This window comes from Barbus barbus, assembly GCF_936440315.1.
Source record: "Barbus barbus genome assembly, chromosome: 34".
Classification (NCBI taxonomy): Eukaryota; Metazoa; Chordata; class Actinopteri; order Cypriniformes; family Cyprinidae; genus Barbus; species Barbus barbus.
Genome location: NC_136762.1, coordinates 11,856,161 through 11,870,470, shown reverse-complemented (window position 1 = coordinate 11,870,470; position 14,310 = coordinate 11,856,161). Strand labels below are relative to the sequence as shown.

The 14,310-nt window shown below is 38.5% G+C and overlaps 1 protein-coding gene across 1 annotated transcript in view; it reads right to left on the bottom strand.

Moving 5' to 3' along the window:
- Nucleotides 1-329: 329 nt before the first annotated feature.
- The window catches only part of LOC306853974 (membrane-associated phosphatidylinositol transfer protein 3-like), a 100,996-nt gene continuing 87,015 nt past the window's right edge, over nucleotides 330-14,310 (bottom strand). The window contains exons 14-20 of the mRNA XM_079391715.1: nucleotides 8,321-8,437; nucleotides 6,981-7,129; nucleotides 6,607-6,756; nucleotides 6,067-6,250; nucleotides 4,462-4,590; nucleotides 3,969-4,351; nucleotides 330-2,547 (exon numbers count right to left, since the gene is read on the bottom strand). Of these exons, the coding sequence (XP_079247841.1) occupies nucleotides 4,031-4,351; nucleotides 4,462-4,590; nucleotides 6,067-6,250; nucleotides 6,607-6,756; nucleotides 6,981-7,129; nucleotides 8,321-8,437 (1,050 nt within the window). The 3' untranslated portion in view covers nucleotides 330-2,547; nucleotides 3,969-4,030. The remainder of the gene's footprint in view (nucleotides 2,548-3,968; nucleotides 4,352-4,461; nucleotides 4,591-6,066; nucleotides 6,251-6,606; nucleotides 6,757-6,980; nucleotides 7,130-8,320; nucleotides 8,438-14,310) is intronic.

Here is a 14,310-nt window from a genome sequence, read left to right as displayed (position 1 = left end):
CACTCGTTTTAAACTACTCAAACAGAATTGAATGAGGAAAACAAAAGCAACTGGTGTGTTTAGGTTTAGCTCAGATATCATTTATACCAGAGTAAAAGTGATCGGATAATTAGCTTTGGATTTGCATACATATTAAAGAACAGGAATAGTCCATTCTAGAGCATAGCTACTCTTGACAGAATAATTTAGTGTGAAAACTCTGAGCTGCTTCCTCTGATGTTGTGTGTGTGAATTGATAGAGCTGTACTCATCTTTCTGGCTGGTCAGAGAAAAGGTCATAACTTCACACATCTTCACAGCACTGACAGAGCTAATGTTTACACAGATATATGAAGCAGGATTTATAATGATTTATTGAAGATTGAGTATACAGCTCGGTATAGGCCCAACAGAAGCACAACCACTGAAATGGACCGACTGGACCAAATACCACAATAACACATGTTGTCAAGAGGCCTTGACACAGTTGTGTACTGAATATGTACTTTACATGTTTTTAAAATACAAATATACTTTTTCACACACCATCTGAGAATATAGATATTAGACAAATAAATATACATCTTGATAAGGCTGAAAACACGTTCATATATATTAACAATTCAGCAATTACACACGAAAGAATTAAAAAGTTTGCCTATAAAATCTCCACAAATTACAGGCTTAGTTTATAACTATCAGAGGATCAAAAGGCCACTAGCATGATCTCTGAATTAAAAATATGTACAATACAAAAAATCTAAACTAACACTCACACGAGACTTGCATACATGTAACAGACATGTGCACACGTAGAAACAGACCAACTCATGCCTACCCACTTTCACGCTGTCTCTAGTGTTAGTGTTAAGATTTACAGTTAAATATACAACAAGATAAAATTACATAAATACTTTCGCTGTGCAATTGCAATTTTCAACAGACAGCCCCATACAAAATACCAAAATCAGTAACAACGATAGGAAAATGTGACATTACGAGAACTATTGAGTATGGACACCCTCGTGGTGACAACAGCATTATAGTGGCCTGATAGTGTCTTTTGTTGATTTACATTTATTTATTGTAGCAATAAATAAGGTTGTCCTCAAGTATAGTTTAAAATACTAATATAGTATGTTCTTCAACAAGACCATCTCAGTGAGATGGATTTACATGTAAACAATATCAACGTGTTGTGTTTGCGCAAGTTGTCGTACCGATAAAACCAATCATGTGACACGACAACATCTTGACAACCACACTTTACAAAACAAATTTAAAATGGTTATTTGGCCATTTAATGTGTGCTATAAACAATTCTTAATCAGATTTTCAGTCAAAATATCTGAGCATTCATAAAAAGATAAATTTACTTGAGAAGCAAAATAAAGAATTAAGAGAATGTATATTTGAAATTTACATTACTGTTCCAAAGTTTGAGGTCAGTAAACTTTTATAATGTTTATGAAAGAAGTCTCTTATGCTCATCAAGGATGTATTTATTTGATCAAAAATACACTAAATCAGTAATATTTTCAAACATAATACATGTTTTTCTTCAGGATTTGACGAATAGAAAGTTCAAAAGAACTTTATTTGATTTAATATGGAAATCATGTTTATTATTATTATTATTATTATTTTTCATACACTGACGCTATAATCAGTTTTTCCCTTTATTCCCGAAATGTACGGTTTGAAAATAATTTTATGCTTCATGTCAATTTACCTTGTTTAAGGATGTTTAAATATATGTACTGGAAAAGAGGCAAAAATACCAATTAAGAAAATGCTTCATTGCTGTGTGAGCACTGCTGGAGTCAGCTATTGCCACACACAAATACGTCATGCTGTACATACTCAGTTCGCCATAGTGCCACTTATTATATATTTACAACACGAGTAAGAGACAGGCACAAGAAGAACCACCGATGGTTGTAAATATGCTTCTGCAGTCGTGGCGTGACCCGGCAGAGGAGTGGGTGGAGTACAGTAGCCATCGCTGTCAGACTCTGTTCTGGCTGAGCGGCTGAACACAGACAGGGGCGACAAAAGTTCAGGCCAGGTCGCCACACTGGCACAAAAGGTTAATGTACAGTTTGCAAGTCCGTCTGGCCACAAGCGGGCCATAGACTGCCGCCCAGAGAGCAGACAAATGCCTGCAATATTAAAATAGAGGGATTATTGCAGGAGTCAGCGCTGCCACCTGTCCGAGCAGCAGGATGCTCATCCTCCCTCTTCCTCCGTATTGCTTAGGTGTGAGGAAATTTGATGTTTTCTCTAAGGATCTTATCAGATATCCTCTCTGTTCCTGATGGGTGATGCGAGGAATCCTTCGTACGATGCTAAATAAATTCAGACGTTCTCCAAAGCATCGCAGACGGATGAAACTGAATTTAGAAACAGAATTCTCCTCTGCTTCTGTTGCCGAAACAAAGCATCAGGACTCAGAGTTTATGCGTCGTTCTGTCAGATCCATGCGGATGGCACTTCACTGAGGAGTTTTTATCAGCTCATGTGGGATTTGTCTTATTTTATGGTGTAATATCAGCAGGAGTAAAGACGCTGTGGGGTTGAAGGAGGAAAGAGATTGTGAATTAAAGATCGCTTCACACAGCAGCCACGCGTCAATGAGCACCCATATAAATATCTATTTCATTATGAAAATCATCAGAGAAAATTACAAACGGTTTCCCAAGGAGCCACATGCAGGCTGCGGTCAGCATCTATCTCATCAGGCAAACATTATTTGGCAAAAGGGAAGAGCACTTGAGTTGGGGCATGTCTGGGCACTCTTATTTGCGGATCACCGGGCCCAGCAGAGGAGCATTTGCATTCAGATTTGCACGGCGTGATGGGAGATGAGGCGGTGGGAGGCCTGAGCTCTATTAATAATTCTTCAGCCTTTTTTACAGTCCTGATTATGAATGAACGAGAGCTAGAGGAGGGGTACCCTCTCATTTAATGGCAAGGTTCGGAAGGAAGTCGAGCCACTAGTACTGTCCCTTTTTGTCCATTTGCCAGGATAAAGCCGCTAAATAATTCAAGGAGGGTTGCAAACAGATATCGTGGGGGTTGAGGTCTTGCTAGGTTCTGAATACAAATTTTGGGTTATGAATTCAGCGATGCTGAGATTGAATTTAAGAATATTTTACAGCGCAATGGTAATGCGGTGAGAATATTAGATAGGTGCTCATTTGAAATTTTAATTTAACTCAAATTTAAAACATGGTCATGCCCTATCCACACACAAAATCTGTTATGCATTAGAGACAAAACAAAAAAGCCTAAGGGACTGTTCAACACGGTATATTTTGCCTTTAAAAATACAGAAAAAACGTAAATGGGGAGAAAATTACATTTAATAATTTAATTCAAAATAATTTAAATTTCAAAAGCTAAATGCTCCTTATGGTTTACATTTTATTACCAATAGTCTGTGATTACAATTTTTATTAATTATTATTTTTTACTCAAGTAATTTCTACCCAATAAAAACACATTTTATGTACATTTTAAAATGCAAAAGTAATATTCATTAAATATTATTTATATTAAAAAAGTATTTATATAAAATATATAATTTATGTATTTTAAATTAGCATTAATTGCCATGACTTCCAGGTCTGGAAATCACACTTTTAAAATTCCTAGGTTGTTAAAAATGGCCATAGTTAAGGGGGAAAATTATATGAATAAATATATCAGTGAGCCTTTAAAAAAAAGAAGCTTATTTCAAAAAGCTTAATTTAGTTATTTATTTCATTTATAGCTTATATACTAATTTATAGCTTTATTTATATTTATATAAAGCTTATGTATATTGCCATTTTAAGCCTTATTTTAAATTCAAGCCATCTTGTGGCCCCCTTGGAAGTGTGCTTACGTCCCCTAGTGGGTCCCAGCTCTCTGGTTGAGATCCACTAAAAAAATGTAAAAGCATGCAAAATGTGTTTTGTGCAAACAGGCTTAAAACTAAAGCTTACCTGGGCTCTGTCCACTGAGAGATCATCTGTCCTTTTTCCATCCCTCCTATGTTTCTCTTGGGTCAGGGAGTGGTGTCGCCACGGTGCATGGACCCCCGTGCCCACATGACATGGCCTGGACCCCCTCCACCCCCATGGTCCTTGTCCGACTCGGGCTGGCTCTGAGCTCGCTCTGGTTTAGGGTTGGGTGTCATGGGTGGCTCAGGCTGCTGCACCGACATGGTGCGGCGAAGGTGTGTCCGCTTACACAGGAAGTCCGGTTTAGCTGACAGACCAAATGAGCCCTTTCGAAGAACCATTCGCACCGAGGAGCTCTTCTTGGGCCGGGCTCTGTGACTGAACTGCAGGGAGGAGAGATGCACGGCATAGCCCTCACTCAGGAACTGTGGTAGATCAGAAGACATGAAAAGATATTAGAGAAAACTAGATTCATTTTGACCAGTTATGGGGGAAACTGAATGAAAGACAATGATTGAAATCAAAGTTAGTTAACCTGGCACTGATTCTGGTACTTCTTAGAGGGCCGTCCCACTATATATATATGGTTGGGGTTGAGGCCCAGGATGCTGTAGACGGAAATGTCCTTCATGGAGCCGTAGGCGCAGTTGATTTTAATGTGACACTGCCAACATGAGAAAAGGGCAAAGTGTGATAGACGGCCTGGGGATACACTACAAAAACACCTCAGTTCCTGTGTGATTACTCATGCGTGAGACAGAGGAAGCAAGCGTGAGAGAGATGGACCAAGAGAAGCAGAAATAAAGGAATAAAGAAAAATTATGTGTTTCTTACTCTTCATTCCTACTATGGGTTATATTTTCATGTCTCCATCAAATGAAGTATTTGAAATGTACACTCTGCCATTCAAAAGTCTGGGGTCAGTAAGATTTTTTATGTTTTTAAAAGGAGTCTCTTATGCTTACCACAGCTGCGTTATTTGATCAAAAATACAGTAAGAACATTATCATGAAATATAACTACAATTTGAATTAACTATTTTCTATTAGAGTATATTTAAAATGTAATTTATTCCTGTAATGACAAAGCTGAATTTTCAGAAGTCAATACTCCAGTCTTCAGGGTCACAGAAATCATTCTAATATGCTGATTTGGTGCTCAAGAAATATTATTTTTTTACAATGAAAATTGAAAACTGTTGCAGTGTTTAATATGTTTGTGAAAACAGCAATATGCTTTTCCCCCCAGAATCAATAGAAAGTTCAAAAGAACAGCATTTCCTTCAAATATAAATCTTGTGTAACAAATTACCTGACTGTCACTTTTGATTAATTTAATACATTCTCTTTGAACAAAAAGTATATTTTTGATCAATTTACTGCTACTCTCTAAATAAAATTTATTTTTAATCTAATGCATCCCTATTTATTTATTTATTAATAAACTGACATCAAACTTTTTAAAGTAGCGTATATTTCTATATATAGGATAAAATACTTTCTTACTATTAAGTACGGAAATCATATTAGCTAGATTATCACAATTAACTGAACATAAAAGTGAATTTTAAATAATTTAGCTAGTTTTAATGGAATTGTCCATCTTTGCCATGTTTTTGGGTGCTTCTGACATGAAAATCTGGCAATTTATAACATCTGAAGTGTTTCTTCATTAATCTTTTCTTTAATATAAAAAATATTTCTTAAGTTTCACTTCACATCATGTTAAAAATTCTTACAAAAACTAACAAAAGCCTCATTTTTGGTGGGAAACCAACAGCAAAAGCACCAGCAAGTATTAGCAATGGATTTGAAGAAATTTGTAATGCTTTGATGTTTTGTTGACCTTACTCTTACTTTTTCTTGAACAAATTTCAAAACCTATATATTGTCATAACATTTGAAAGATGGCTAATTAAACAATTGCGAAATGTAGGATAAATCTTAATCCCTCTTTGAACATTGGCAGGACTCAAAAGTGCCTGAGCTTAACCAGAGCAGCAGTGAACCCTTTTATAGAAACACTTCCTTAAACTACAACACAGGCATATTCATATTTTACAGTTACAGAGTTCAAAAGGTACTGCAAAACAGGAATGACCCACATACCAAATATGTGGACATGGTAGCAGAAGACTAACCTCTTGCACCAAGTTCCTGAGGAAGATGGTTTTCTGGCGAAGAGGGTCGTGCACCAACCCCTCCGAGAAGAAGATCATCCCCTGAGGGAAGTTGTGTTGAGACAGCCAGGACACAACCCTCTGCTTCTGCATGTCTGGACGGCCAGTGATGTAAATGATCAGGTAGCCCAGGTCCTGCCAGTGTCTGCATGCAAAATACAATCATTTACCGTCTGAGCAATCCCATAATGCTTGGTGAAAAACAGTTGGGGACCGATTCCTGGATAGTCACGGCGCCTGGTCCTCCAGCAACAGATTGCATTTGACAAAGTAGTAAATTTGCCCAAGGACAGTCTGGGAAACAACCCAAGATTGTCCATTTGTAAATCCCAAACCCCATCTGATATCTGGTATCAGCATTTTGCTATCTCTCTATTAAATGAAATCCAATTGTGCCTCACCAGCAGGCCGGTCCTTTTCAATATTGCCATGGCATGAAATGAAAGCATCGATTCTCTCTCACACACATTTACACAGAAAGCCACCCTGTGAATTTGTTACCTGACCACATCCACAGCTCCAGGCCGTACTTTAGGGTCGCTGCCCATAATAGAGACGCTAGCGGCAAATGAACCGTCAATGCTAAAGACGACACATTCCATCCCCCGCGGCAAGACCGTCAGGAAGGCCTCCGCGCTTGTCTGGTCACCCCTGCGAGAAAAGAGTGACATGAACAAAGATCCGGCTCTTGATCAAGCTCAAGATGCGGCATGAAGCCCGAGATCAACAGCGAGGAGTTGTTCTCCTTCAGCCCTCAGGGTGAGAGTTTTACGAGTGCCAATTGAATGCTTCCAAATTATCCCCGCTGAGACAACCTTGAGAGCACGGCCATTTTGGATACATTACAAGTAATCTTCAGGGTCCCATTGACTTACTTGACAACCATTTTGATGGGGTAGACCCCCACGGCCAGCTTTTTGCTTTTGGGGATGGTGTAGGTCACTCTGCCACTGTTGTTGGTCACCTCGGTGTCTAAGTGCTCCCAGCGACCCGACTGCGGCTGGGTCATCACGTACACATCGACCTGAGAGACAAAACAACAAAGAAACAGACAGTGGGAGGAAGCGAGTGAGATGGAGGGAGATTATTGAGGCATACTAGGGTTGTCACGACACCAAAATGTCAGTAGTCGATACCAGTACCAGTGACATTGCTCTATACCAGTTTCAAAACCGCAGCAAGCACTGTTTTGCTATTCAATGCACTCCTTTATTTGAAGCATTAAATATTAATACACAAATTGAACAAAAGTGACAGTAGACATTTATAATGCCACTAAAGAATTCTAATTCAAATAAATGTTGCTCTTTTGAACTTTACTTTCATCAAAGAGTCTGATAATAATAAGAAATATTTCTTGAGCACTAAATCAGCATATTAGAATGACTTGATATTATATTTCATATTAGAATGAAGGATCATGTGACACTGAAGACTGAAGTAATGAAGCTGAAAATACAGCTTTGGCATCACAGAAATAAATTACATTTTAATATGTATAAAAATAATAAAACAGTTACTTTAAAATGCAAAAATATTTCACAACATTACCGTTTTACTGTATTTTTGATCAAAGCATTGGTCAGCATAAGAGACTTCTTTCATAAATATGAAAACAAAAAAACATAACATGTAAATATGTTTTTAGTAAATATTATTTTTACATTAATAATATTGCATAAGGCATGCAGTATTTATCAATAACATTACATTTTGAATAACTTAAAAACAGTCAGTAATTAAGAAAATTAAGTGGCTTTGTGTCTTTTTTTTTTCTTCTTTTTTATAACAAAGAGTTAATACTGTGGGCATTTTCACAGTTTTATATATTTTTCCTGCCTCTCAAAGCAACTTAAAGTTTAGTACTTTACCAAGATATATTAGTCAATATATTAGTTATTGGCTTCAGAATGTAGATAATGAATGGTTTGACACTTTAAGTCTAAATATGAGGTTCAGCAGATGTTTACATGTGCAGCCACACATTACAAGGTGCAAGTGCTTATCACAGAGAACTGAATGTGTACTGATACTGTACAAGTTACTGGTAAGGTTTCACTTGCGGCTGAAGTACCAGTATTATCATTCGTTTTTTCATTAGTAGTTTCACTGTGAAAACAACAACCCCTTTACAATTCCACAGACATTTCGGTTGCATGCAAAAAAAAGCTTGTTTGAATGCATATTCTGTGATAGTGGACCACAGCTCTCTCACCTTTTCCCCAGTCAGGGTCACCATATCCAGCGGACCATACATGAAGCGACCAACCAGGGTCTGATGCCCGTCCTCAGTTGCGATGACATCATTGACTCTGTGGTTGGCGGTGACATTCTGCAGACAGAAAAAGATGTCAGGTTGCCTCTGCTTTTCTATCATTTTCTTGCCACAAGAGAGTCTGTTATGACAAATAAGGCAATGGATAAGTGTAAATGACACTGATAATACTGCCATGCACCATTCCTGACAGATGGAAAAAGAGAAAGGGGCAGTTAAATAAGTATGCAGTACAAGTCCTTCCAAAAGAGGGTGTCACAATCTAATCCTTCCCTTCTTCATTAAATTTCATTTCAGTGATAAAGCTGTTATACACAAAGCTCAGTGAAGATAAATCCTACAGCTCCTGCTGAGGCAGCTGTACTTATATGGGAAATTAAAGCCAGCAAAACACAGCTATGCAAATCCTGAAAATAACTGGCCACGGTCACCTTCATGCCAGCAGAGGAAGCAGGCTAACAGAGAGAGGAAGATATATGCAAGAAGCTTTTACTCTTATAGAGCAAAGGCAAGACTTTGAGACAGCGTCTGAATTCACAAAAGCTTCTTCCCATAAGCCTGACTCAAAATATGCCTCTCACATACCAGCTACTATAGTGACGAAATCCAACAGAATACTGAGGCTTAAATCAACTGGGGCCTTAAAAACCGCAAACAGTACTAGATTTTCACATTTCTGAACTATGTTTGAGTGGTGCTTGCCCACAGCTTTATATACCACTGCTAAGGTTTTGTGAGTAGTTGTTAGCATGTTGCCATGTGGTTGCTAGATAGTTATATATAGGGCTGCATGATTTGGGTGGGGAGGGAGTCCATTTGTGATTAGTGCTGAAAAAATCTGCACATTAACGCATTCGATTATTTTTTTCAAAAATATTTAATGCAATTAACGCAGAGGCGGAGTTAGGGTTGGCCATCCCACTCTCAACTGCTACTTCTGTCTCTTTTTCTTGACAAGCATTGCGTTTATTTATTTTTTTGTTGCCTTTATTATGATAGGACAGATAAGAGCTGAAAGGAAGCGAAGTGGGAAAGGGATTGGGAACGGCGCTGTATGTCAGAGCTCTGGCCACAAGGCTATCAACACCGAGAGAATTGCGTTTATTTAGACTGAGAACGTATTTACGACCACATCAAATGGGAAACTTTTCAGACGCCTCATGCAATGTCGTAGTTATGTCGTCAGTTAATTCATGAAAAAGTTAACAAAAAGGCAATTAAAGATGCCTTAAAACTGTGCATCCATGTAAGCATTTGTTATATATGAGTCCCATTTAAGAACATGTCTATGAAATGCAGTGGTTTTCTAAATGGTCATGGAGCACCACAACACTGAACACACCCGACTCAACTTGTCAGCTCATTAGTAGAGACTTTAAGACCTGAAGTGGGTCAGAAAAGAAAGAGTTGTGAGAAAATAAGATGCGTGTCAGATCCGTATCACGTTCAGCAGTGGCAGTTCTTAAAGCAGCCAAAATAACCTAATAACCCAGCTGCTGTGATCTCCGTTAATCAAAGAACAAAAGAAAAAAAGAGGAAATCAATAACTTTTGTAACTTCAAGGATTTTGTGTTTGATAACTTTATTCAATTTCTGTAGGCTATATTTCCTACTTACTGAAGGGCACAGGTAGCTAAATATAACATTTATTATAATGGGTTCATGTGAAGATTGTTTCAAGTTCACTTAAATTACAAGTTTTAATTTTTTTTAAAATTGATAGCTCTCTGAGCCAAGTAGGGCTCGCTGCAGTCCACAAGATCCAGGGAGCGTGGTTAGATCCACATCTAGGGGGTGGAGATTGATAGGTTTAGGGGTGGAGATGGGGTGGGTTTAGGGATCACGGGGTGGAGATGGGTAGGTTTAGGTATGTGTAAGGTGGGAGGAGTTGGATCTGGATCCAACCACGCCCCCTGGATCTTGTAGGCTGCAGTGAGACGCTCCTCTTTAGGATGGCAGATGCGTCTACATGCTTGGAGCCATAGATATGTATAGATGCCCCATTCGACCGCTCTAAGCACGTAGATGCAGCCGCCAAACTGGAACGGTCAACTTGACGTTATTCACCATACTATGGGTTCGCAGACCATCAGCTGTGCAGGATTGTGGTCTCTTTGAATATCCATTGATTACTATGGTGAATGATGTCAAGTTGACCATTACAATATGGCGGACGGCTTACGTAGAGTGGCAGTCGCATTAAACAGTCGCTAATGATCATCTACCAGAGGCATTTCCTCCGAGGAAGCAAGGGAGGCAGTGCTTCCTCTCCTCAAAATTGGATGAGAAAATAATCGATTTTGCAAAAATAAAATAGCGCAAATATGACTAAATATGACATTAAAAGTATAAAAGTCACAAATTTTTATAAAGTAACACTGTCCAACAGCGACACCCACAGGTAAAGTTACAGTGGAGGCTTGCCTCCCTTCAGTCCATAGACTTTCTACAGAGACCCCAAAGCGTGCAGTGACTTTTCTGGAGGCTCATTGAGATGAATGGGGGAAAGTCACGTGAGAGGAGGCCATGCCTCCATCGCGCTATAATAGGTTGTTTGCAAACACGTGATTATGATGACGCGCGAAATGCAGCTGGAGTGCAGGAAGTCATTTTTTCTTCATAGGAATCAGAAACTCAAGAGGCCTGTGTTTTGTGTTGTTTGTGAATGCTCAAATCGGTCAAACGGAGAAAACTCAAGGAGATTTTATCGTGTACGAATAATTGCCACTGTTTGCAATAAGTAGTATCAATAGCAGAAAATCCAGCTGTAAACAGAATCACATTAAGTGTAACAGGGACATGAATATATATATGTATAGCCTATATAAACTTATAACTGCCTCCTCATTTTAAAACACCACCGCAGGCCACTGTCATCTACATAGTCATGGCCAAAAATATCGGCACCCTTGGTAAATATGATCAAAAAAGGCTGTGAAAATGTATCTGCATTGTTAATCCTTTTGATCTTTTATTTAAAAAAAATAAATCTAACCTTTCATTGGATAAAAAGAACTTAAAATGGGGGGAAATATCATTATGAAATAAATGTTTTTCTCTAATACACATTGGCCACAATTAACGGCACCTTTTTATTCAATACTTTTTGAAACCTCCATTTGTCAGTTTAACAGCTCTAAATTTTCTCCTATAATGCCTGATGAGGTTAGACAACACCTGACAAGAGATCAGAGACCATTCCTTCATCCAGAATCACTCCAGACCCTTTAGATTTCCAGCTCTATGTTGGTGCTTCTTCTCTTCAGTTCACCTCACTCATTTTCTATAGGGTTCAGATCAGAGGACTGGAATGGCCATAGCAGAAGCTTGGTTTAGTGCTCAGTGACAGATTTTTGTGTTGTTTTTGAGGTTTGTGTTTGGATTATTGTCTGGTTGGAAGATCCAAACATGGCCCATTATAAGATTTCTAACAGAGTAAGTCACTTATTGATTTTTTATTGGTTGGTATTTGATAGAATCCATGATGTCATGTGTCTAAACAAGATGTCCAGGACCTCCAGCAGAAATATAGGCCCACAACATCAAAAATACAGCAGTATATTTCATTGTACACATGAGGTACTTTTTACCTCTGTGTTCACCAAACTCATCTTGAGTGTTTGCTGCTAAAAAGCCAATTTTTTTAGTTTCATCTGACCATAGAAGCCAGTCCCATTTGAAGTTCCAGTCGTGTCTGACAACTGAATATGCTGGAGTTTGTTTTTGGATGAGCTAGAAGAATTTTTCTTGAAACCCTCCCAAACAATATGTGGTGATGTAGGTGCTGTTTGACTTTCTTTTTTTTTTAAAGGTTTTCTGACCCCGAGACTCAACTATTTTCTGCAATTCTCGAGCTGTGGTCCTTGGAGAGTCTTTAGCCACTCAAAATTAATAACTTCAGGTCATTTTGTCACGTTAGTGTGTGCATCACTTTAAAATAACTTCTTGCCATGGTCACTTTTGAATGAGAATATAAGTACTGTGACTTTTAATACTATGCTATCATGTTGGTATGGCATGAGCCCACACAGAGAGCTGTACAGCCCCGTAAATCATTAGCCCACAAAACCTAATGAGACTGATTGCACTGATTGGTCATTTAATGAAGCGGTTAAACATTTCCCAGCTTGCAGCCATTTGCATATTGATTAAGTCAGTCAATAATTCATCTTGGCATGGGCCCATACATGATTGCCATATGATGGGCTTCCAAACCAACTCATATACCGGTGAGATACACACAAATCAAATCATCCTACAAATCATCCTGCACTGTTCCCCAACCAGCTGCTTGACTCAAAATGTCTCTCTTTGCACATGTACAGTATTTGTGAAGCATTTGTATAGTTTGTATTTTTTATGTTCTATTTTTTAGTTTGTATAAGGTAAATATTTATGTGAAGCATTCGTATAGTTTGTATTTTTTATCCTTTATTCTTTTAGTTTGTATAGGGTAAATACTTATATATATATAGTATACTTATAGTTAAATCTGTCAGTAGGTTAGTTGTGTATAGGTTTATAGTGTTTTTTACTTCATTGTTGTATGTCTGTATTTATGTAGCACCGTGGTCCTGCAAGGCACGACATTTCGTTCCACTGTATGTCCCCACATGTAGCGGAATGACAATAAAGCTCAACTTGACTTGACTTGACAAACAGCCAACAAGCAACACACCACCATATGTGCTGGTGACAGACCTGAGTGGATCTTCAGACACAAGGCTAATCCTAAAAGGAGCATGTTGCTGTGTAGGAAAAGCATGTATGTTTGTGGAATGGATCCAGATTGGTGCCGACTTTATGCCTTGCAGCTCGCTTACCGAGCTAGAATGATGCAGCATATACACACAAATAGAAGCATTCAGGGTCTCACAACGGAATCAGGAGAGTCTTTCGAAAACAACATGACTGCATAGAAACACCTTTGACATGAAAGGCTAGCAAGCGCTCTGATCAAATGCTATTGAGGCCATCAGTGCATTCAGAAGGGCTCAGCGGGCGGCAGAAATAACCACGATTTCAGATCAAGGTTCTGAGTGATCAAAAACCATTCCCTGTGAAAAGAAAAGGTAGCGGTGATAACACAGAAGTGTTTCACTGAGCTATACTTAACCTCAGTGAAGGACTGGGAAGAATTGGTCTTTGTTATGGTGGGTTCTTATGAAAGCGAGCGCTAAAATACCCTGTAAACCTGCATAGACAGTAGTTTTCAGCATCACTGTTAGGTAACTGTGTTGATGTGCCTCTGAGCAGTAAATCAAGGTCAGCCGTGATGCTTATTTTCGTAAGGCGCGGATTTCTGCCCACACATGCTGAGCTATTGTGCCGCATTTGAGAAACTCAAAGCCCTGGCAGAGGGGGATATTTTTAGTTCTTCTACAATGTCAGGACTCTGCTACAGTCCACATTTTCACTTGAATGATATGTGTGTGTGTCTGTCTGAATCTGTAGACCAGAGTCAGAAATTAGCCAGGGCTCAAGGGGGAAAAATGCCATTCACTTGAATGATATGCGTGTGTGTCTGTCTGAATCTGTAGACCAGAGTCAGAAATTAGCCAGGGCTCAAGGGGGAAAAATGCCATTCAAAAGAGACAAAAATGCCCTGGATATTTAAATATAGGAGCCAAAAAATGTCTCCAATCGAAACAGCTATTACACAAAAACGAAAGCAGACAGTATACTTTATACTCCGACATAGATACAAGATAATTATTTTAATTACTATTATTATTAGGGATTTAAATTTAAATTGATATTAAAATTCTGGATTATCCATTGAAACGTCAGACTTCTCTCTGGTGACATATGCTGGACTTTTCCGATCATTTAGTCAGTTTAAACCCACTTGTTTCTTACAATCTTTGGTCCATGTCCTACATTTTCTTCTTTTTTTCCAATAATCTGTATTACTCGGATATATGTCACAA